Source organism: Dendroctonus ponderosae, unplaced genomic scaffold (genome assembly GCF_020466585.1).
Source record: "Dendroctonus ponderosae isolate FM_Combo_2020 unplaced genomic scaffold, Dpon_F_20191213v2 Dpon_F_20191213_1, whole genome shotgun sequence".
NCBI classification, from domain to species: Eukaryota; Metazoa; Arthropoda; class Insecta; order Coleoptera; family Curculionidae; genus Dendroctonus; species Dendroctonus ponderosae.
The window spans coordinates 21,690,106-21,713,549 of NW_026017110.1; the positions used below are offsets into that span (position 1 = coordinate 21,690,106).

At 35.0% G+C, this 23,444-nt stretch overlaps 1 protein-coding gene across 3 annotated transcripts in view; it reads left to right on the top strand.

Annotated features, from left to right (window-relative positions):
- The window catches only part of LOC109538215 (homeotic protein ultrabithorax), a 178,424-nt gene that overhangs the window by 45,180 nt on the left and 109,800 nt on the right, over positions 1-23,444 (top strand). For 2 of the 3 annotated variants that reach the window (XR_007281770.1, XM_048667510.1), the window contains exon 2: positions 19,527-19,538. The exons of the other annotated variant lie outside the window; for it this stretch is intronic. Coding sequence is in view for 1 of the 2 variants with exons in the window: in XM_048667510.1 (XP_048523467.1) it covers positions 19,527-19,538 (12 nt within the window). In the remaining variant the exon portion in view is untranslated. The remainder of the gene's footprint in view (positions 1-19,526; positions 19,539-23,444) is intronic. 3 annotated transcript variants of the gene reach the window in all.

The following is a 23,444-nucleotide window of genomic DNA, read 5'->3' on the forward strand; positions in this document are numbered from 1 at the left end:
TGTTTGAAAATATGTAATATATCATTTTTGTTGGTTGGTTTTTATACTCTTCCGTTTCATTACAAGACGAAGGAAATGAACAGATTTTACATTTTATATAAAAAATACGTGAAAGCTCTCGTACTTTATCTGTCTGAAATTTACCGAAAGTAGCCAATTTTTGCAAAAATGACCGACTGTTAGGAGATCATCTAATTAGTATGCACTTATACACATTCGCATTTAACTATAGATTCTACCATCTATCAATGGTTTCACAAATTGGTATCTTCAATCTTCTCATTGATGCTTGATCCAATTACAATACAAAAATTATGGCATCTGAATTATTTATAACACTTGAAATAAACATTCCATCTGAGCTAACCAGTGGCAAATACTCGCGGTACAAAAACCTGGACAAAGAGAGATAATGCCTCGGCCTGGTTGGCAAAAATTACAAGAAACGCAGCGCAGAATGGTATTCTCGTCGCATGCAAGGGTAACAAAAACCAGCACAAGAGAAGGATTTCTCGATCGAAAAATCAAAATAAAAGAGATGAATGATGGCGTTATACTTGCTGAACCTGTATTTCATGATGCGGACTTCATTTGGGGTCGTCACACGAGCTCTCTTCTTTTTGGCCTGTCTTCGGAGACAGTTTTAATTGGTCCCATTATTTATACATTTTTGAATCTTATTTATGCTGCCCTGACCTTCAGGTAAGTCATGGCAGTTTAATCTGTAACCATTCACCGCCATTTTCATGCAGGGTTAGTCTATTTTTGCGTTTTTATCGTTCTTAGATTATATATTATATGAAATTTTATCATTTTGATTCTCATTCTAACGGCGACAGCAAAGTTTGCGGAACATATAGATTTAATATAATATATACAACAATCCGTGAGAAGAATGCGACTGCAACCAAGACCGCTCTGAACTAATCCACTAGTTAAAGAAAAATAAGTTGCTATAACTCACTATCAAATGTATCAGTCTGCATGAAAATCGCTCTAAAAAAGGCAAAATAAATAAATTTATGTTGGCGACGGTTAGCAAATTCAATGTTGAGTATACGGCTTTATTAATGTAGATTTATGGCTCACTGTCATTTTGTTAATCAAATAGAAAACCTGCTGTTGTAGACCAAGTATGTATTAACCAGGACTGGACTTGAAGAACTGAATAGCTTCAAAATTTCCGCTTTTTAAAATAAAAAAAAAATTATCCAACTAATAGCTATTAAGTGTCAACAGTTTTTGCTCGAAATGCTAACTCTCATCTACTTTAAGTCATTTTAAATATAACCTAAATACATTTGTGCCAATCCCCCACCGGAAATAAACCATTCCCATCCTGTTGCGAGTCATGAATACAATGCATTTTCCAAAGGCTTCGCATTGGTTTATTAAATATTCCTCATTTAAGTGCGCTGGTTTTATAGACGACCCGCAATTCCCCGTTTATGCAGCTTTTCCTTTGGTTGACTTTTTCTTTTTCCTGCTTCGGGTATCTGCACACCATTTAATACCATGGTTGGTATAGAGCCGACCGTATGGGCGTGGTCAACACTGGATAAATTCAATTAGACCATCGGAATATGAGTTATAACCGATTGGGTAAAATATGACCTGGTGCTGGTTGTTTATTGCCGTAAGTTAGATGCAGTTTAATCCGATATGAAATTATTACTTTCCGTAAAGGTGAAGTGCGTGATTGATTTAAGATTCCTATAATATGATCCTTGGTAACCGACCATACATTTTGAAAGCTCAGATTTATTGCACGCTTTGTCAGCGGGTTTCTCTGAACAACTGGAAACTTTTACATTTGTGAAATGCATATTTCGCTTTTGAATGTTCAAGTGTTGGTTGCAAAGCCAAAAAAAAAATCAATCTTGCTCATCCTGTATTTTGGTTTTTAATTTTTCGGGGCAAATCTTTAACTAAAATATTGCTATTGTATTAAGTCGAATTTATTCATGAAAAGATTAACGAATGCGCTCGTTGGAGGTTTGATTTCAGATCGGATTTGCCCGTTAAAGCAAACGCCAAACCGAGCGCCAAAATTGAACAGTCCTGTTCGGAAATTGCCAGGACTTCTGATAATTTAAGAGCATACATGCTCTATGGCTTCAGGCAGGCACAAACCAAACAGCCTGATCTAGAGCTCTTCGGGGATTTAAATTGGCCAACTAAGCCACGCAAAATATCGCGATGGGTCCCAATCTAACAGCGCTCCGTTTGCATTTTTAAGTCATTAATTGGATTCTACTTTTTCGAATCTAGAAATCGCATACACTCTTACGGGATTAGGGTATTTTTAAGTGGGAAATATTTTAAGCGGAACATTTGGTTATTCATTTGGATAGCCCGAATGAGTACACTTCTATTGCGATCTTTCAGAGGAATTTTATTCGCTTGTATAACTTGGTATACGCTATTGTGAGCGCAGAATGTTGGCTATCGAAACTAGGGTTAATAATAACATGCATTTTTATTTAATAAATTTAATTTTGCGAGTGAGCGAATCAGTAGGTCTGTCTTTCAGAATTCAATTTTCGGTTTAATTTCGCCCCTCATTAAGAACATTTTAAGTGTCTCACAAAGGAAAAATTGCTTTGTGTATCTAGACTCTAGATACACAAAAGCTTTCTAAGTTCTAGAGTGAACCCACTGTGATTTCACCACTACTAGCCCAGATTAAAACTGAATAAATAACATTACACATTTTAACTTTCCTAAGTAGGGTTCCTAGTTAAGCTTAAGAAGAACAGGCAAAGGAAACTATAAAGTCCTTTTTCTGTACCAAAGGTAATCTTTTTCTGTAAGGAGGAATTTGGTATATTTACTGTTCTCACTTTTGCAAAAACTGTGTGCCTACAAAATTATGTTAAAATTAGCCGAATAATGTCGTAAAACATATGAAAATCTACAACATTTAAATATGAAAATCTAGTATTTATTTTACAGAAATATTAAATCTCAAAGTTCTAAATGCAGATAGTATAAATAAAAATGTTTCTTCACCATGCGGTTAAACCTGAGCTTATGCTCAAAAATATTCAAACGCTTAGGTCAAATTAAAATATAATAAGACTGAAAACCATCAATGTTAAAGCCCGTAATAATAGAGCGAGATGTGTTTTAAAATAGCTCGTGGCGATAACATGCAAACCTTAATTTGCATAATTAATTAAAGTTCATGTATGTCAGATTTATATATTTGTGCATGAAATAAATTAAAGTACACCATATAATTGAATGAAAATAGGTTGAATTACGAGTGAAACATTTCCTTTATTACATTAGATTTTATAATAGTAGCGTTAATGGGTAAAAAGTGTGAGTTTGAATGATAAAATAATGTATCGCAAAGTATGTAAGTACTTCATGTAGTATCCAAATAGTTTTTTCCCATAATGACTTGCATTTTTGACCGATCAATTGAACAAAAATCGACGTTTTTTGACTATCAGAAAAATAACTCAGAAGGCAATTTCCGGAAGGCACCGAAGCAAGATTGTCGGGCCTCTTCCTGGATCAGCCTTTATCTGAAGCCAAAACCCTCTACTTCCCACTACGCAGAGGAATTGCTTTGATTAAATAAACTCGTTGAATTCAATCCATCCAATTTTCTTGGCGTCTTATCTCTTTCCCCGAATTTCCAAAGGCCCTCCTATATTATGTTAGACAATCAGCAATCACATATAAGTTTAATGTACAGTGGAAAGACCTTTGGCTTTTGGATCTACTTAAATACCTTGAATTAACCCGAGGATTTATTGAAGCTACCCTCGGTTAAATAGCTCGGGATGGTAAGAAGATTGAACTATAAACAGTACACAGGCGAAATTTCAATTGATCAAGAGAAAGTCGAAGTATTTGGTTCCAATTAGAAGCAACGTCGCTACCAGTCAAGGTTTTCGATTGCAGTCTAACAATTCAGGCGTTTGCATTAAATATTTATTGAATATGAAAATTATTTATTTATAAACGGCTAATGGAGAGTGTAACAATTGAAAAATATAATAAAGGCAGAGATCAAATCTCTCAAAATCGTTGTCGAGTCTTGAAAAAAGTAAAAAACAAGCCTTTGTGTAGAAAATTAGGATCTGGATGATCATTTCCAAAAACGGAGAGATGAATCCCAAATGAACATCAACGGTGTGAGCCAAGGCACATCCGAAATTCAATGAAAGTGTTGATGGAGCAATATTATTTTTATTTTTAGTTTCGGACAACAGTATAGTCCCGAAAAGATGCCAGGTTCCTCAGAAGTAACACTCTATCGGATGTATTTTTTCTTCTTTTCTATTCGTAACAAGTCTCTAAACTGCTTCGTTTTACAATTTAATGTGAGTGTTTAATTGTTATTAGGTTTTTTGTTCTTATTTAACAAGACACTCTTAATCAACGTTTACAACCACGTTAAAGTGTTTAATAGTCTTTTAAAAAACAATGCTTTTTGTTAATATTTGAGCTTGTTTCCTGGCAGCAAAATTGCGCCATTTGATACTTTTCCAATATACGATGTAAATATATGTAGACATTTTTTTTCTATCGCAACCGTATGTTTAAAAAATATATTTCCTTCCGACCCACTTTGCTGTGCTTGCAGCTTGCAAACAAACTGATTTGAAAGCGGTTTTCAAGTATTTCACCTTAATATCAATATCAATTTTGATCAATCAGGTTCATTGATGAGGATAGTGATAAAATCCTATCCCATTCTTTTATTGATATAAACCCATTTGAACTTTCGATTTTCTCGATATAAATATCGTTCCCGAATTCAAATGCCAACGAAACTTTCGGTGAAACCCTAATAAATGAGTGCTGACTCTGCAGAAATATGTTTTGTTTGGCCGGAAATTTATTGGTATTTTTATTTATCTTCTAGATTTGTCTTTTTTGTAAATGGGAAATTCCATCTATTGGTCAATAGTATGTAATGGAATCATCCGGGCGATTTGGTTGCTTTAGATAAGTTAGATGAAGGGAAAACCATTTTTAGGAACCAATTTGGGAAATGGGTTGTTTTTCTTCAGATCGCTATGCTTTTTCCATCAGCGCCTGCGAGGCAATCTGTTCTTACAACCACATCGTATTTCATATTAAATAAACACAATGTTCATTGCCCATAATTTAGCAGGGTGGTGGTGATATAGTTGCAGGCAGGCTAGAGTTATATCTGTGGCCGTGTGTTTCTCATTTCGCAGCTACAACTGCGCTTATTACGCCTGGAGTAACGTGATTATGAATATGGGGAACAACGATGTAGTGGATGCTGTTTCCCAAAATTTACGGTGCCTAGCTGCTGGTACAATTGAAATATTAGAGTGTTTCAACTTGTCTGCAATATTATAGTTTTGTTCGTAATTTGCTTCATTTTTCGCGATTCTGTTCTGCTCATCATGTTCAGCCGTAAAAGCTCGGTTTCCCATTCCGATTTTCCATTGTTCATTTATTTTATGACTTAATTGAACAAATGGCTGTTGCTCCTGGTATAGTTCGTCTTCTGAACACTGTGGGCACCCCTATACGTTCCAGTCCCATTTCCTGCTGGTAAAAAACACAGCGCTTCAGAAAATGTAAATATTCTTTATTTTCGAATGGTTACATAGAGCTTCTTTATATATGCCTAGTCAGTAATTGCTAGAAGAATGCTGCCTATACAAACAGCCTGCTTGTGAATTTGCCCCTATGCTGGTACTGTCCAGTAGCAAATTAAACGCAGAGGGGCTTTGATACAAGCAGACAACCAACCAAATAAAGACATTACTCATAGAAATTTTACTTTCGTACCTGATGAATAATCGAACTTACCTCGAAAATCATCGGTTTGTCATATATAATTAGCTAATAAGTTACAGTGTTCGAATCATATGTTTTTATGAGATAATACTTAATATTAATTAATATATTATGCCACATGTGCAAATAATCTTAACAAATGTTCTTTTCGCAGGTATGTACTCGAATTAACTCCGCCTCGTTGAAAGGCAAATTCTTGGGGTAAGTTTATTTATTCTTCACTAACTATATTATGGGAAACAAATATTAATTAATTCTTTAAATTACTTGAACATCGCAAACAAATATAATTTGAATATTTCATCCGGTATCTGGATAATTTCAATAATATATTTTATTTTAATACACTTTGGAAATATCATTGCTAGATGTACCTACAAAAATTATGACAATGTATAATTTAGTACACACTGGATAAAGCGACTTCTCTAGGTATTCCATAATGTCTTAAAAACTACGCAGTTTATTTCTATTATACACAGTTTTTTTCTACAAGATCTTAAGTTAGATTTTTATATTAGAAACAGTTTTTTCTAATAACTTCAATTAACAAACTCATTATGCCCTAATGGCTTTTATTTAGCATTAAAAAACTCGGGCATAACCAATAATCAGGTTAGTAAATTAATTAATAACATTATATTTCGGTATTCTTAAAAATGATGGTCCATGTTTACTTACAATAGAGTGCCACTCATTTTTACTTGTCTGCAATAAATCCAGAAGAGCATTTTTATCTTTTCAGTACTACCTTAAGTAGCTTGCCACTTTTGTGGTTCAGAAATACCTGCTTTACTGAGCGAGAGCAATAACAGCAACTTGTTATAAAATATTATAATATTTATTTTTTGGCTTTGAGCGGTCGTTTGAAGCTATAATTTTGTTAAGAAGTCTATAAACACTTGCACTTTATAGGATCATTGAATGGTGTGCAGATTTCAACTTGCAATTTTTTTAAAATGTTTAAGGTGTTTTATTGGAAATCAATTTTGGCATAAAAAAGTTATCTGCTTGATAAATGTTAAAAGGCCCGATTATACGCACTTGACAAATAAATTAAAATTAATAATAGAAAAAATTGATAATACTAGGTAGCAAACTATTTGTTTTCCAAGTCATAAATATTTTAAAGGGGGTTTTGATTGTATTAGCTATGAGTTGTATCTTCGATACTTTTTTAAAGTGCCGTATTCTGAATGTGGCATTTACACACAAGTTAAACCTGGCAGCTGACAAAATCGTTCAAAACCAAGCCGCAGGTGATACTGTTAAAAATCTGCACTTTTCGAAAAAAAATCGGTTAAAAAAATATAACAAGAAAGGTCATCTTTATTGGCTAAAAGGCTTATATATTTATAAAAGCTCAAGGTAACCATAACGATACATTTGCATATTGCCTGTTTTGTATTGTAGCGGGATAGCAAATAGCGACTGAAGCCAAAAGCTCGCTTGCATAGAATGGTGCAGAAAATCTAGGCAAAGCTTCTTCTTAAATCGCAGTTTCGCGTTATTTAGATCACCATTTTGGAGCTTTATGCTCCCTTACAAATTACAAAAGTGGTTTCATCACGTTGAAACGCGGCTAACTGCTAATCTACGCCGCGAGGGGGCTATTTAACTGCTTTAGCACTTTTATTAGCTTTGCGCCGTTTGTTTTAGGGATCATTTTTTGGGAATTTTTCATTCTCTTTATGTGTGGTGACCAGATGGGTTTTTTATTCTTTGATAGGTTAAAAATTGATAAATTTCGTGTGTTTCGTAAACGTGAGCACTCAAATGGCGTTTTTCATTTCAAAATTATTTTCGTAACATTTATCAACCCTAAACCATTTTGTCGTCTGAATAGAATAAAGACATTGCAACATCTCAACTTGGAATTGGTTTGTGGAAGTTGTTTGTTGAATTTCACGCTGTTGTCGGATTGGGACAGATTCTAAGATGGATCCTTTCTGCGTCGTGCTTTTTCCACAAAAAAATCTTCGGACTTTGACAATCATGTCTTTTTGATTTTGTGCTACCTAAATGATGATACATAAGATTAAGCGAAATCATAAATTATAAGTCAGGCGAATGGAGTATAGAAATTGATGTTAATTTTAGCAAACTGCACATGCATACAAAAAACTATCAGCACAATAATTTTCCAATCACAGTTTGTGTTGTTGTATGGGGAATTTCCTATCACAGTAAATTGCGTAAAATTGACAACGCTGCACTTAATAATGCGTGTTTTAAATCCTTCTGCTTGAAAGTAAAACCCAGACAGACGCGCTGAATAATTTACACAGGGTGATTTATTTCCTATGCATCGCCGTGCTCAACAATGCCGACTAAAAATGTTGCTAAAATCTGGTCGGGGCAAAAAATCGTATTCTTTTCATGCATTGCGAAGTTATGCTGTGCAGAAGAAGATGTCTTTTTTAATTGTCCTTAACCGTCGTGCAAAATCAGAAGCTTGCTGCACACGGTCTGAAATGGCCAATTTTTTTCTTAGTCTTATTAAATATAATAATCCTCCAGTTAATATTAGTTTTTGAACTTTACAATATTTTTTTACAATTTAAGTTAACGCATGTTCAATAAATATATGAAATTGTATGTTGGTTACATTTTTATACGATGCACTTTTTAACATGGATCAGCATAAAAAAAATTGCATGAATACTAAAACATTTAAAATAGCATTCTGGAAAAGAAAGACTCTTGTAATAAACCTCATGGCCAGCAAGCAACTTTGTTAATTTGGCGGAATTGTCCCCGGCAATTTACCGGGTCCAAAATCCCATTTAATTCTAAATTGTCTCGAAAATACGTTTTTGGGTTATTATTTGTCGGTCCGGCGTAAGCACCCTTTTCGTCATTTGATTAAACGAGGGATCTGAACCATACAAGAGCTAATTTAGAGTTAATTTGTTGTTTCTGGTTCTTTTGTAATATGCGCTTGTACGCTGGTTGGTTGGATGCGTGAAACAGGACGATGGTGAAATTGTATCACTTCTATGGATAAAAATATTAAATATTGCGTATATGAGGAGAGCAAAACACGATGCAATTTGTCGGTTTTTATTTCTGGTTTGGAAATTGCCAGTGTTGAAGTACTTAAACATCGTTCCCAGCGTTTAGCTACGGATCCTCCGCAAGTCAATTGGGTCCAAGCTGAACAATATTTTTACATGGTCAAGCCAATTTCCCACAGCGGATAACCCAGAGTACTAACTTATCGGATCCTCTATCGGATTAGTGGATCTAATTACACGACGAACATATATAAAGGCAACGAAATCAAGAAATACTTCTCAGCCCGATACCGATCACTTTGTTGCTGGCAAAGCGCGTGTGTGCTCTTGTTTTTGGTATTACTAATTGGGGTTTGATATAGCAGCAAGATCCAATTAATATTATTTTTCTGGCATCTTTTTATTAAAAGAACGATTCCAGTCATTATTATATTATCAAATTCCTGATCTAGTTCTTTTACCTTTTCGACAACATATGTATCTATCAATTATTAATAGCAACGATTTCTTTTTAAGTAGTGTACTCCTGAAAAGGAACCGATTTATTTCAAGAAACAGAACAACAATCAAATTGAATGTTCAAAAATGTGTACTTTGTCCGGCTTGACAATTTTCAACGCGGTTAATAAACTTTCTTCCGCGTTTTCAACTATTGAGTATTTTTTGGCACGCAACTTTTTGGGGATCTTCCCTTTCAACCCCTACAGATTTTTTGGGCTGTCAACAAATACTGCCGATATGAGATAATCCCACACAAAGGAATCTATCGGTGCTAGGTCCGGAGATCTAGGAGGTAATTCAATAGGTTCTCCCGTTTCTATCCACCGATTGGAATTATTGCGCATAGTGTGCAGGAGCACCATTTTGCTGGAAAATCAGTTGTTTGTCAGGAGCGACTGGCTGGAATGGAGTTGGAAATTAAGACACCAATGCTGGAATTTAATTCTGGTTGGACAGAATCTAGATTAATTTTCCGGGGGTACTAGTTGTGAACTTCGATCATACGATGCGGATTTTCTGTTGCCCAATATCGACAATTTTGTCGGTTCACATAACCATTCAAACAGAACATCATGTTTTTTACTAATTTATTGTCTAGATTGCACATATGTTTCGGTTTAATAATACTTTTTCTTGGCTTTATGACAATTGCACATACGAAGGGGCGCATCAATTCTTGTCCCATTCCTTGGATCCGAGCAAACGCATCATTTCATGGGGAGTGTTTATATCCCGAAGCCAACTAATGAACTTCCTTCGTTCAGATAGCAATTTAAGACGTTGTATGTGTCATTGTCTCATTTCGATAGACGATCGCCCGGGGAATTCCCGATCTCGCGCTCAAGTTCCTTCGTATATAATACTGGGACTGCTCTGTCTGGCACGTCCCATTCCAGGACTTATTGCTCCCCGAGTCTCGTACATAATTTCTGCGAAGCTGCGAGGCTCAGCCACCCCCCCAGGCTACTATCCTTTTTTTACCCTGGAGTAGGCAGGAAGGACATTTTTTCAAGGGGGGTGAACACTTGGACGCAATTAAGCTGCCAATTCGATGTGTAAATAAAGAAAATATTATGGCCGTAATCAGTGCCCGATAGAACGAGGTTGATTCCTCAGGGGATGAATCCTAGGTTTAGGGAAGCTCCAATGTGGCTTTGAATTGTTATGGACCGTAGTTTTTTCGGTCGTTTTACTTGGTTTACTTGACAGTATATGGGATAGGTAAAGGAGAATTTCTTGTATATCAATTTCGGTTAACTGGGAAAAATTAGTCTATGTACTACTATTCTTTGGTTGTCAGCAATGAGGTGCCTTTCAATGCGAGAGAAACTAAGGTCGATTGAAAACCACGTTTCAGAAAAATTTCTGTTAAAACAGGAGATTTTTTCCCACACTGTCACCAATTTTTCTTTCCACTAATCTTTTTTTATTTAATAGTTTGTCTTGGCATAAATCAAGTCTGACGAGTTAAGGTTTAGTGTCAGTGATTCCAATCAAAACTTTAAGTACAGCTCGGAATGTTTTTTTTAAGTTTCATCTTGTTTTGTATCATTTTCATTTGTGTAATGCCTCATTTTTATTCATCTCATTATTTTTTCTTGAACAGTCAAAATTTCGAATCATTTCTGGCTTTAGCTTTTTTTTGAATTATTAATAAATTATACCCAAATGGTGAATAATCTAGACAATAATAGCCTTTGAACTTTTCATTATAATGAAAAATTGGGATCCATATTTTATTGAGTCCAAAAACGACGATCAACAACAAACATTTCTGATGTAATTTGCCGGAATTCTTGAAAAAGGCCCTATAAAACAGAGGTTCCTACCTTTGTCATAAATATACGAAACAATTGTCTCGGTATCCGTTTAAAAACATGCATCTCAAGAATGTTCCAATATTTGTGAATTTATCGTTGCGTGACTGGTTCGTTGCCGTTTGTCGGTTTAAACTGCCTGAATATGTATTATTTCGTATTTTACAGAGACTTTTGGAATTTTAAGTCCGTTGTTAATTCCACAATGGCAGCTCTAAGATGTATTGCCTGCTCTAACTCCTTTTAGCAAGTCCCCTGTCACTTGTCGGACCGGACGATTCAGCAAACTGATAGGCCCTATCTCTGACACAAGATAAAACGTTTTCTTTTGGTTGCATTTTCATAAATTATTCATTTGTACGTTTTGTCGTAGACACTGCTGGAGTTATGCTCGCTGCCTGGACGTGCTAATTTTATTAAAATAATAAGTTATAATAGTCATAACATTATTACACTGGAATCTTAAACTACTCATTAATATTCTTACTTAATTGCTTGCGTAATTATGTTTTTCAATAAGTAGATAATATCAGCTCGCTTTTTAGCATAAATGATTCCATCAGGAATTCGAATGAAGTAGGTAACAAATAATTGAAGCACAGTTTGCCACTGCCAAATTAGTGCTCTAATATGTACTTTTGTAGAACTGTTAATGAAAATATTTGTAACAATATCGATATCGAATTTAAATTAACAAAAAAGAAATGCAGATAATGTAAGTAAATATTCTTGTAACACAATCGCAAGTAGGTACTGATTTCCCAATATCAAAATCATAATTTACTTATTCTGCTTACCCCCGATTTGCGATTCGAATTTAGTACTCTTCCAGTGCCCTTAAACGTTCTCAAATATAAAAAAAACGATGCAAAACTGGCAGAAACTGAGATTTGGCGAAAAAACCGAAAGAAATTTATTTTGGACCCCCGCCAAAAACGATAGTAAGCGAAAAAGAAATCTGTTGGGTTGTTTCAAAAGTCATCAGGTCCCGGGTTTGCATATTGCCAGTTTCCTGATATGCGAAATCCGGCAATTTCTCCTTCGCTGATGGCAACACTATTTTATCCCAAAATCTGAATTGAATCGCTCCTCCTTGAAAGTTTCAGACGGCAGCTTAGGAAGCTTCAGATTGAGTTTTGATCGCAACTGATCATCGAATAATCCTTACCATTTGATGTTCTTAATGAGAATATATGCAATAGCCGCTTTTGATATATAGAATTCTCAAGAAAAACATTTGTTGAACGCAAAATCGTAATTTCTGGAAAGATCAAGGAAAAATGAGCTTTTGTGATGGAACGGAACATCCGCCGAACCAACACAAAATAGAAACGTTCAGTTGATTCAAGTTTATTTGACGGGCTAAACCCGGTTGATTCATCGTTGTAATTTAATGGCGGGGCAGATATTTGTAGAAAATAAATATAACGTATTTTGTGGAGAAAAGGCACGTTGCATATACCCGAAAGTAAGAGAGATATAATATGTTATTTAGGAGTACGCACGCGAAACGCGAGGGTGATTTATCAAAGAAGGTCTCGAGGGAAAGATACATCCGGTGGATACAGACAAAACAAAGCCTGGTATATATTATTTTTATTGCGTAGATCTGTTACAAACGATCATAATGTCCGCTGTTCAATTGTTTAAACAATGCTGAAGAACGATTTCGTACGACTGATACCTATATCAGTTTAATAAAATATAATCCTGTTAAATTACATGTAGGCGTTCAAACCTTTCGGAGGTTTGACATATAATACATTTAATAAATAAATAATTAAAACTTTAAACTGAGTTTCACTTGAAAGCCGATCGTTTTACTTAAAGCTCATGATATTATTTTTGTAAATCTAATACACGTTTTGTTATAATATATACTAAATATGCTATTCTGGTTTTTCCCGAGGATTTCCCATATGCAGATTATGCGAATTTACCTGTTAAATCATCAAAATCCTGGAGGGTGAGAGCAGCTTAGATGCTGAAAAAGGGTTCCAAAGGAACGTCTGTTCTCCGTCCGTGAATTTTTGTTTGGACAAGTTTAAGCAGAAAAAAAATGTCAAACGGTCGTTATTGATTGTTTCAAATTTACCAAACTTTCGTGTACATTTTCTGAGACGGTGAAAATTCCATAGGTTCCCCTTATCCTGTTTTGTGACAATGGCTTTGAAACGTTTATTTATCAGTTCTAAGTGAGGATGTGCACTCTGAAATAATTTTATACAGGATGATATTCGAAAGTATTCAGATGGACACAGTTTTGTAGTTAAAATCAACTTTGCAACATTACAGTACCTGAATAGGGTACCTATTCAAACACCAAAAAAATTTATCAATCGAAAAGTCTTAGATGTTTAAATATAATTTAATGAGTTCGGAATAATCGATAGACAATTCCATAGTAAATCTAGTAGAACGAGGTACTAATTTAATATTCAAAGACTTCCTATATTTTGTGCAAATCTTTAATTGTACATGTTCTGTTCACACATGTTTCTAAATGTGTTAATGTACAACGCTATAAACTAGTGAGTGAAATCATAGAAAAGTTTGAATTATCCGATCTCCGTAATAATTAAAACTGTATAAAAATAATAATATATTGAATCAATAAATATAATAATAGTGAACAATGACAAGATGGTTGGTCAACGGAATATAAGTGCGTTTGAATCTGCAGGTCGAATCCTAACGAGTAAAAATTAAATAAAATCGCCAACTTAATATTAGTACAAAAGCATCGCAAACCCTTATCTTTAGTCCTGATTGGAAATTGATTATGATATTTCTCTAATTCTGTATTTGTTTTTGCAGTTGTCCGCGACACAAAAAATGTGCCGCAATTGTTTTACATCACTCTTAAATTTAATTAACCTCATATTAAACATGTATATCTTTATTTTCTTTAAGTCAAATTCCTTACTATTGAAAGCGCACCTTGCGTGAAAAGCTTGCATCTCTTTTTTCATATTTCATTCAAGCCGCATGAAACGCAAAATTCTTCCCTTTAAAAATATCTGGTCCATACCAGTTTTAACGAATGTGAGATATTCTTCAAATGTATTTGACTGATTCGATTAGGGGAAGAATGAGATCGATCTTACAACAAAAATAAAAATTAGTATTTTAAATGAAATAAAGTTTGCACTACTTTGACGTACAAAACGAAATCAATTCAATCAAAACGACCCCCACTTGAATAATAATTTATACCTAACGTAAAGTAATTTTTTTATATGTAAAACTTAAATTTGTTTGTATCCATGCAGGCTGTGTATTAAGGGTATTCTTTTATACGAGACAATTCATCCATTTGTTAGGTTCAAAAAGAGAGCATACAGTAGAATTTAATAATTCGGATTTTCTGGATAAGCCTGGAATATCGGATAGAATGAATTAATTGGTTATTTATCTGACCCATAAACCGCAAAAGTAATTCTCATCGATTCGAAGAAATTGGTAACGGAGCTTCCTTTTAGCCACATCCGAACAACACAAATAAGGCTTTTTGTCAAACGCGGGCGCATCTTTATCAAGGCAATTAAGTTTCCCTGGCAATTTATGATTTCGGCTGGGAGGGAGCGATAAAGCAGCGAAGGGGTGAAGAATTTCGATCTAAAATGGAAATTGGAGTGTCACATCCTTTGTCTTTTCTAGAAACGGCACTTTTTGCGCCCCGAGGTCGCAGATAACTGGAGACGAATGAGGACAGACGACGCGAGCGCTACAAAAATATTGCCTCAACTAGAAGTTTCTTTGTCTTTTCATTTAGCTTTATTTTGGTTTTCGGTTGTCGTGAGATATTCCGCCATGGCAGCAGTAGCGTCGGTTTTCAAGATTAATTTCTTCAGCATCCTGCAATTACTTGCCACGAAATGGGGCCCCGTGTTCACCTTTTATGCCCGTTCATCTTGTTTGCCTACCATACAATCAAAATTCAATATTGCCGGAAATTTATTGTCCTATTAAATCACCAATTCAGCCAGCCAATAAAAGCAATAAACCCTCGAATTGACATAGAGGAAAAGAATACTTATAAACGTGCGCTTTTTTAAAAAGCTCGACTCTATTCGCGATTAACATGCAACGTTGAGACCGTGCTTTCTGCCTACATGCATGCAACATGTCAGATCGGTTCGGTCGTAAATAAGGCTGCCATACACATAAATCAACTAACGAGTTAATCACTTGCAGCAAAGAAAATAATTACAAGGCCAGCGGCCATTTTGCCAGTGCTTCGCTTCTAACACTTTTGTCGGTCAATACACTCCCACAATTATCGTTAGCCACAAAGTTGTATTGTTTATGTCTGTCCCAACTACTTGTCAATTATTTCCAACAGCATCAATGTTGCAAATTAGAATACTGGAGGCTTCACGCTAATTTGAACAGTGTTTGTTGTTACGACGCCAAGCTTCAAGTAAAATAAGCGAGCTTCAGGCTTTAGGTGATCGAAGATTTGCTTTACAACTGGCCTTCAAGGTGCTTCACTCTCGTCAAACTAATTATTTTACTGTTTTATGATGCTTCAGCAACAGATTGCTGCAAGTAGGTACTGTAAGGGATGTTTATTCAATCCTTCAAGAATTTGCCTTTCCTAACAGAAACGACCAGCCTTTCTGTTGGCTATGTGATGTTAAAATAGAGAAGTTTATACAAAGATTAACCCAATGGATTCAATTTTTCCATATTAATAATGGCAATAAACAACAGCACATTCACAGTGCTAAAGAGTAATTAAATAGATTGAGTTTGAAAATTGGAAATTTATTGAAGTCGGTGGCCACATGCTTAACTGCCTCAAGTACCTACGCATTGTCAATTCCGGTGCATAATGTTTACAGTTTCTACGAATGAAGTGTGGGGTTCTTTCTTATGAACGTGACAAGTGAGAGAAAGTAGGGAAAAGAGCTGGGAAATTACTGGTTGAGAATCGCCATGAACTAACTGAATAAATTAATAGGGAACATTGAAAACCACATTTAAGAATATAGAAGCGACACAAAAATGCATTGAAGAATACGTACGACGTACATTAGTTTGAGAAAGTTTGGTCAAGACAATTGCCAACTGACATTCGAAACCAGAAAAGTAATTTGTTAAGTAATAACATTCATTAAAGCAAGCTTTTTAGCAGAAGAACAGGATCTAGTTTCGGCTGTCCATAAAAAATAGGGAACAGGAGAGAATTTCACTTAAGAATGGAACTCCGGGCATAGAACTCTTATTGATATTAGCCAAATTCCCCATTTATATTATGTAATACAACCAAAGCAGTGATAACTAAATGCGAGTCAAGTATTCAACCGTGTACAAGCTTTGAATGCGAAATTTAAATTCGGAAATTTCCTGGTTTGATATACTTAGGCAAGCAGTTTTTTTTGAAAAAAAAATGTGCAGAACTGAAAAGGGCACGAAGGCTGATCCCAATGTAAACCTTAACAGTTAAGAACGATTGAAAATGTTTATAAAGGGTGTCGGTAAAATATGTGTACAAAATTTTACTACATTCCCTCTGTTAAAACATAATGATCTAAGCTAATTTGTCTACTGCAAAAACGAACGGTTATCGAAGTACAAGGCGTCAAAGTTAACAGTAAAAAATCGAGGCAATTGGTGCCCTGCATTTCAAACATCGTTCACTTCTGGAATAGACAAATTCGGATACATCATCATGTTTTATCCCCAGGAATCTGTGATAAGAATTTGTACAGTAGATTTTTAATACAAATGTACATATCACCTACATTAGAAACTAATTTTTTAACTTTTCACTCGATGAAAAACGGCATATTAACAAAAAGTCAACCCCATTTAACTTGTATGCTTAAACTGTTTAAATACACAATTTTTCGAAAGGAATTGTTTAATGTGTCAATTTAGTCAACCAGATCGGAAATAGTTGAAACTTGAAACCATATCAACTGTTAAGCACTTTCGCAATTCCTTCTCATTATTGACTATGCCGCCACATTTAAGTTAAATTTCAACAAATCACCAAACTGTAGCCACCGTTTTATTTCAAAATTGCACTCGGTTTCTGTTCCACAAGTTTTCTTTCTTCCATCGGGAAACTTCCGCGAAAATTATACTAATAAATTTTCCTAGAATGTTGAGTTTCTTGTGTAGTTGAAATATATAGAGGAACGAACACTTTTATGGAAACGGATTGCTAGTTCAAACTGAACGGTCTCTGAAATCTTTATTATGCTGAATTCCGGGTTATGTTTCAGAAAGTCGCTTTCAGTTCAGAATGATCAATACACCGAACTTTACTTTTATTTTGGTATCCGCTTTATATTGATAGCACGTCTAATGTGGCGTTAATTTTGATGTAAGTTTGAATTTTTGGTCGTTTGCTTAGAGTACTTGACTGTTAAAATGTTTCCTGATAAGAACAGAGGATCTCGTCTAATTCGTTTCTGGGCATTTCCCTTTATTTCTCCCGGTAAACATCTGATTGTTGGTGAGGAATTATTTCCTTGCAGGGGTGCATAGGTTAATGTGACTAAGAAATTTCGCGAAAAGAGCAACTAGGCATGTTTACGACCATTCTCTCCCCTAGATCAAGATTAAAGCAGCTACCGATTCCGCATTTGCATACCTTTAGAGAACCAGCTGAAGCCACGCGTGTATCTCCCGATTTTCAATTTATACAGGACTGGATTTCCAGACTTTATATTCTACATCGCAAAAATGCAATTCCACACTGGGAATTTTTAATACATTCTGCCGTAATGAGTGTTTCTGTCTTTGGTGCTCGATAAAAGACTCACAGGCTTAAATAATTAACAAAACTGTTTGGTCACATACTAGTTTTTGTCACGTTGGCCCAACCTACATTAAAAATATTAATTAGATACTTTTTTAAACAATATTGCTACATGTTGTAGTCGAATCACTAAATTTGAGACACTGTTTGAAAACAAACTGGGGCCAAAGTTAAATAATCATCAGCTTATATTGAGTTCTTCGTGGAAAGAACTAATTATTAATGAAAAATTAATTAAAACCGGTGACTTTTCTGGATTTTTCAACTCTATCTCTTGGATGCTTTGGGTGGCTTCCGGCCCTGTAAAACGCCTCGATTCCAAGTTTATCAATTTATTCAAGGCTGTGTTCGCGCATACATTTGGCGCACTTTAAATTTGCGTCAACCTGAATAAAAGGAGGATATCGAATGCAAATTAATTGAAATTGTCCTTAACAACTGCCCGAGAAACTATGCACGTTTGATTCAGTAATTAAAGTCTGTCACAGACTCAGTTATTTATTGGACTTTAAGCAGACGCCTTACACTTCTGCCATGTTAATCTTTTTATCCCAAACATGCATCATGGCTTTTTTTCGTTTAGATGGACGTTTATTTTCCCCTGTGCTCGGGTCCGAGCAAATTTAAATTAGATGAATTCATTATTGTCATTTCCTTTCGGCTTTGCTGGGGAAATAAATAACTTTTTTACGAAAACTAATTATTTTTATGTTATTTGTTGAAAATAGTAACTCATTTAGTAATAAATTCCATTTATGAAGCAATAGAAAATACTAGATATGAATCTATCACAGAAAATTCGAGAAGCCGTAATACTGTAACAAAATACTCAATGCTATCAGAATAAATTCCGGTGTACCTGTAAGTAGATCCCATATTATCATTGTACATATTGTTCTCAGACATGTAAGCAATATTAAACCAGATTGAATTTCAGCAGTTAAGCGCTTTTAGATCGAGTACAAGCAATAACATGAAACAGCTAACTGTTCGATTATTGGGATTTTCAAATTGCACGGTTGCTGTCTGAAACTGATATGAATTGACCTTAGTTTATAACTGATAATTACTTAGCCTGGGCCTAGATCCTAAGTTGCTAAGATAAGTGAACGGCAAGAATTTGTTTTCAATAACTTTTCCAGCAGAATCGGTCACTTGTAGCAAATACAGCATATTGTTCTTCAGCTCTCTAGGAAAATGTTTGCATCACATAAAAAAAACTGGCTTGATCACATAAATATAGATTGCATTTTTATTTATAACTAGCTGATATAAATCCTGCTTTATGTGTGTTCATGTGAACATTGCAAAAGCACCAGAACTGCTTTTTGATTTAATAGAAGGTCGTAAATCTCGTAGGTAAACGGCATTTTTGACTTGTCATGATTATTTTCTTACATGTTTACTTTCTTTCGCCTGGTGCTATTCTAATTCAACAAGTACACAACTTGCAATACTTATAATCCACACCATTCATTTGTATTTTAACAAACGGTTTCCGCTTTTTAACAATTTGTATTCCTCGTGTGCTTTATGCTACCTTTCGTTTTGCATGCTTCTAATTTTAAGTTTGCTTCGCTTTGAATGTTTCTAACATATATTTTTGTTTATTTTCAGGATATTACAAAGGTGAGTGATCTAATTAGTTGTTTTATATGTGGCCTGCCTTTTTCCTACTTCCGCTCGTTGCTTTTGGTGCCTGTAAGTAGAAATTGAACCGATGCAACGAAACGGAGTCCAGCATTATTCTCTCTTATGCAGATCCTATAAGTGCGTACCATCTACATTAGCATTATTTTAGTATTATTTTAGCATCGTTTACAGAAGCAATAATAAAGTTGTTTCGCCAAATCTCCCCAGCGGAGATTTCAACCGGTCCCCGATGAGTGCACGAGTGTTCATTTTGGGTCGTTTTATCTTTTCGATGGCTACACTCTCTCTACAGGCACCACATTCGCACTTTATTCTGGATGATTTTTATATGCCGTTTCCCAGTTTATGTGCCATTTACGTCGCGTAAATATTGTCGGCTTAATCAATTTATTCTTCGGTCGCAATAATCGATATTCATTGATTGAATCTCTAATTTTAATGGGATTTTAATCAGAAAACTTATATTCGGAGTAAATTCTATTAACTCTCGGTCTCATAGATCTTTGCACAGAAAATGTGTTGAGTGTAGTTTGAGATTCTTCGTTGTTCAGTATTGAGGCAAAACTGTTGAAATTGAGGATTGTCGTGTCTGAATTTGAAGTCCTGACGCATCTTTAAAGCAATTCGTACTTCAAACATGAAAAATGCCGGAATTGCTGTGTTTAAAAATTGCTATATTAAACTATGGCTAAACATTTTGACAAATTTTGATGAACCACAAAATGTATGTAGTGATACGCTACGACCGTTAAATCATTAAACAAAATCTTGCAAATTGCAATTCATCATAACTAAACGAGTCTCAATGGCAACCACGAGTTCTTTTATACAGTATGAACGGCGTCTTAATGAAAGCATGAATAATTACGGAATACTGCTAATCTAAAGTAAGATCTGAACTTGATCCTCTTTAAATAACGATACAGCCAATTTATTGGTGACTGTTACAGTATCAAAGTCGTAAATACAAGTAAACTGGTAAGACTGGAGCCTGCTTACATTTATATGAATTTTAATGAAATAATGTTATTAAAGCTGATTGTATAATGCGATGTGTGACGCCTCTTATGGTACTTTAATTATATGGTAGATCGGTTGTTTACTCCTAATATGAGTGGTTAAATTGAATTAAACGTTGCTAGATAAAATCGAGACAGTGTAAATGTCTTGCGTCACGCAAAAAGCAGATTGACGATGATCAGCTTTTCATTCAATGTGTGGTTTACATCTAGGAACTAGTTTTTGGTATGAAACTTACTCTTATTAGCAGCTTAGCTCAACTAGTAAAAAACCCTTAATATAAAAGCGGTTCTTTACCCTTGCGTCCACTGCAAGCTTGTTTTTTTCAATTAACACTCACTGCAATTATCCATTGCGAACGGATTTTTCAGTAGCTTCACTTCGACTCGATTCAACTCGATTGAACTCGATCAGACTATACCCTAAAACACCGTGAACTAGCAGTCAGTGCCAGAAATCGTCAATTATTTAACGGTTGTTCCCTCTACCAGTCCTTTTTATTATTCGAAGAACATTCTTTCAATGGTGAAGACCCAAGCTTTCTCTTCTTAAAAAAAGCTAAAGAGCGGCGTTTTTTTGTAGTTGCTATATCTACAGGTATGGGGTAAAATTATCTGGTTCTTATTGTGTTAGTCACAATTAAGAACAGGTAAGTTTGGAAGATATATAGACCAGTTACTGGGTGAAGGTCGTTTTTCTTTTACAAAACCAGCATCACTTTATTCGCTAACTTTTGAAATAGGTGCGATTAGCGCAGTCTAACCATAGCAAATCCACTAGCCGAACAGTAGGACATAAATTTCGCTTTCTTGAAGGAAAAAACCAAAAATACTCCAATGTCAACCGATTCTATGCTCGTGCACTTTGTTAGACGCCACACTTTGATGAATGGAGAGAACCGCTTTAAAATTAGTGTGGTCATAGCTGTTGAGTACATTTATTGTCCATGAATTATTTCGCGTGAATGTTATATGATATTGTGCTGACATGTCCATATTTAGAACAACGAAAAATGTGCCTTCATCAAATGTGACTAAGTATGTAGCATGATTTTTGGTTAATTCTCCATAGTAATTTTAAACTTTTGTTTCTGGTTTGCCGAAACTAAAGCAAAATTCGGCGTGAGTAACAAGAGCTAGTATCCTCGAAGAAAGTGTTATTTATATGTTTTCCCTTTTTGATAAATGTTTTGTCCATTTGCGTTTGACGGTCTAGAATTTTAAGGTTTTACTATGAAAAAATTATAAAAATTAATAGAATAAGCATTCTGTGAATTTGATCCTTAATCGGGGCAGCTTAAATTAAGACGGGCTATTTGCCTAATTAATATTTCTGAACAGATTGAAGCTCGTTTACTTGATTTCGTCGAACCAATTGCTGCCCCTTAAAACCCGATTGCAGGCATTATTTTCTGTCCCAACCCAAACCGAAACTTCTAGTTTGCGTCAGTATATTAAATATTTAGCTTTCATCTAGAGCATTTAAAATTTGAAACTATATAGCATTCATTCATGGTTATCTAACTAAATTTCATCTTTTCAATGTACACTTGCCATTAATTGTCGATCCTGCTTTCCGTAATCTCTGTTGCATCTTTTATAGGAAACCGAATCTGTTGTGAGGTGTGTGCATTGTGAGTAGCGTATTTACAACATGAAGCCGAACCATCTATAGCACAGCCATATATTCAGCAATCTAACAATTCCAAGGTTTGTGAAGTGGCAAACAAAAGGGGGCAAGCCAAAGAAACCGCAAGAAGATTAGAATCTAACCCGTGAACTTTACACATGCATGCAAATATTTATTTATTTATGTATTTATTTCACTGTGTAAGTTTCTTGGCAGGCTAAGTAATGTATTTGCCGGCCGTATGTAGTCACATAATTCAAAATGACAACTCTATTTTACTCGGTAGATATTGCAATGCAAATTTTTATTCTCTTGTCGAAACAGAACGCTTTACGGGGAGAATATTTACTTGCTGGAAAGAATTAGCAGTGTTGTTATGAGAAATCATCAACGCGTTTTTCTGGCAACTTCGAATGGCCGTCGTTATATGTTTTTTAAATGGTGGTGGTGCTGCATTTAGATCAAATGGAAACTTGAACATACCTTGTTTAAGCTTTTTTTCGGATGGCAATTTTATCAGTTTGGGTTGAGAGAGACAGTTGAAATGGAGGAGCAATACATTTTTAACACTTAAAATTAATAAAGCAGTTTTCTCAACTAATTTAGGACGTCGTATTTTTAAACTCGTCAATATATTATCTTGTTCGTGGTAATAAATATGACAACACGCTATTAAATCCGTCAACACACTTCTGTTACAACTCTAGGAAGCTTGTTTTCGTGGAGTTATTTTGATAGCACCTTTTCCAGTCTTGCCTAACATCGATTGCTCCTCTTTCGTTGAAAGTGAAAATTGAAACTGAAAATTGTGCTGAATAACCCCATGAACATTACTAATTAACATGCAGATCATCTACATGCTAAATAAAAACGATTCGCTTTCGTGTACATCCGCAGCAAGTTAAAAAGCTCTAATAACTTACATGAGCCCACAAATAAACATTGCTTAAGATGACGGGACTAATATTTTCCAAAATTCATTAGGGAGATATATGGCAAGTGACTGTGTATTTTTGGCACCGGCAGTGACGGAAAATAAGCGCGATTTAGATACTAATTCGAACATTCCTCTAGAAAATCCATAAAGGAAATTTTGTCGACAAATTAAGCGATTCGTTGTCAGATTTATGAATAAAAAAACTGAACTAAATCGCACCTGCTTTTTTCAGCAAAAAATATTGCCTTTTAAACGTTGCCTGGACAGCCGGCTAATTTGTGATATTTTGCTAGATC